This window comes from Octopus bimaculoides, chromosome 6 (genome assembly GCF_001194135.2).
Source record: "Octopus bimaculoides isolate UCB-OBI-ISO-001 chromosome 6, ASM119413v2, whole genome shotgun sequence".
Lineage (NCBI taxonomy): Eukaryota > Metazoa > Mollusca > Cephalopoda > Octopoda > Octopodidae > Octopus > Octopus bimaculoides.
Genome location: NC_068986.1, coordinates 94,793,896 through 94,796,428, shown reverse-complemented (window position 1 = coordinate 94,796,428; position 2,533 = coordinate 94,793,896). Strand labels below are relative to the sequence as shown.

The 2,533-nt window shown below is 39.7% G+C and overlaps 1 protein-coding gene across 1 annotated transcript in view; it reads right to left on the bottom strand.

The window, feature by feature from the left end:
- The window catches only part of LOC106877765 (uncharacterized), a 13,419-nt gene that overhangs the window by 5,674 nt on the left and 5,212 nt on the right, over window positions 1–2,533 (bottom strand). Inside the window, exons 3-4 of the mRNA XM_014926774.1 lie at window positions 2,432–2,485; window positions 848–986 (exon numbers count right to left, since the gene is read on the bottom strand). Of these exons, the coding sequence (XP_014782260.1) occupies window positions 848–986; window positions 2,432–2,485 (193 nt within the window). The remainder of the gene's footprint in view (window positions 1–847; window positions 987–2,431; window positions 2,486–2,533) is intronic.

Here is a 2,533-nt window from a genome sequence, read left to right as displayed (position 1 = left end):
AGAGAGAGAGGGAGAGAGAGAACTCAGACAAGTGAAAGAATTTTATTAAAACAGTTAATCAACTCGGATACATCCCGCGGCAACATCGACACTAATAACACTAGAATAGAGAAAAAGATCTCCTTCAGATCAGCATCAAAACAACAAGGTCTGTCAATTTAGAGTTCACCAGATGGCGCTATTAAATTAGACTGGGCACTGGCCAACACTGACAGGTTATACATTTATAAGTTTATCTCAAATTAATGTACTTAAGTTTTACAGAAATCCTTCCACTGCCGCTGATTACAGTTGCAGCCTGCTCGTGAAATTAACGTGCAAGTGGTTGAGCACTCCACAGACACGTGTACCCTTAAGGTAGTTCTCGGGGATATTCAGCGAGACACAGTATGACAAGGCTGGCCCTTTGAATTACAGGCGCAACAGAAACAGGAAGTAAGAGTGAGAGAAAGTTGTGGTGAAAGAGTACAGCAGGGTTCGCCACCATCCCCTGCCGGAGCCTCGTGGAGCTTTAGGTGTTTTCGCTTAAGAAACACTCACAACGCCCGGTCTGGAAATCGAAACCACGATCCTATGACCGCGTTTCCGCTGCCCTAACCACTGGGCCATTACGCATCCACTGCAGGATATTATGTTGAGACATTTGACCACCTTTTGTCTTGGAGATGAGCAAAGCAGGAAAACAGGGGTTTATCTAGTTTTAATAGTTTGGTAAATTAGGGTACTGGAAGTTGACTATGCTGACTATACGTGAACTACTGACTCCAAACATTTTTTTAACGGCCCAGCTGTGTCACACGAAAAATAAATGAATGAATCCATGAATGGATAGTAAATAATATCTCACCTCCACAGCGGGAGTTGCTGATCAGGTCCTTCCAGGTGAGCAGCTCTACAAGGGAAGAGAAGAGGAACATATTTTTGTGTCCGTTTTGCTCCTGGATAATCAACCTTAAGCTGGGCACAAGAAGAGTCAACTCATACTCCTGTAGAATTATAATATGATTAACAGCGAATGTAAATAAACTCGTTGGCAACAAAAGAGAACGAAAGTCAATTCGTAAAATGTAGTTGTAATCCACAAATACCATGTTTGTGTTCAGAGTGAAACATTGCACCACATATGAAAAAAAAAAAAAAAAGCGTTGTGTGACAGAATGTGCTTTTTTGTCCTCAACCATTCAGAGATATGATACATAAGAATCTGTGAATTTATGGATTATACATGTTCGTCTGCCGGACAACATACTTAACTGAGCTCTTCTTTATCAGGGTTCATTTAGAGCTACTGAACAAGAACAAAAAGGATAACAACAACAACGACGAAAGAGAAGGCCACAGGAATTTAACACTAAAGAAGTCCGTCTATATATATACAGCGTTGACACAAACACCACCGCAAACACCACCACCACCATCACCACCACCACACAGCCACCACTATTTCACCCCCCCCCCCCGCTACAGCAACAACAGCAACAATTTCTTTTATTTGCCACTAAGGTGACTATTGAAGGCAACAATTACGAAAACCTCAGAAGGTTTCTGGTATTTCATTTCGTTGACCCGGAAAAAAAAAGGTGAATTTCATCTCATGGGGTATTGAACTCAGAAGATAAAGGGACACAACTAAATGCCATGTAACGTTTCATCTGTTGTTACACTAGCGATTCAAGCAGTCGATTTAAATGAACATCGATTGCTGATAGTATGAATGGTAAAACCAATCAAAGAATTGTGAAGCACAAGGTTGATCGGACATTAAGAACATGACTAACTATTTCATGCCAAGCTCTGCTGCTTCCACAAATCCATGCTGACTGTTTATAAGGCCAACAAGGGAACCTCTATGTGGTTATTCAGCCGACGAGAAATGACAGTCAAATCTCCCTTACTTCATACACTATCGCATCAAAACGAAGAGGAAGTATACATCGTGTGACATGGGCCACTACTTGAAAATAAAGACGAGTGTAGGGGCACGAGTGATATAGCCTTCTTAGGTTTAATCCACCATGAATGTTTTGGGATTAAAAAAAAATTACCACTGTTTCATTCCTCACTGATGCTATCTCTGTATAATAGCAATCAGTATAAAGTGTGCTGGCACTGACAATGACATCTCACCTTAATTATTTGCATTTTACCGTTGTCCATGTACAAGCACGCAAACACACACTGATAGAAAAAACACAAAACAAGGATGAACACACTTCTTGCGTAATGAGACACTGACATAGACACACGCATATATATACACACATATATACACACATATATACACACATATATATACACATATATATACACATATATATACACACAGAAACACTTAGACCTCAAGAGTTTCGAGATTATAATGCTGGAACCGTTATTAAGATTCATACTTGGAAGAATTTGTGCACCAATATAAGCGAATGGAGATACTTACGTATCTAAACAGGGATTTCTGCCAACAACTTAATTGCCATTTGTATACTGGTTTCTGGAACGAAAACATAGAAATTTACATATGCATATATATATATATATA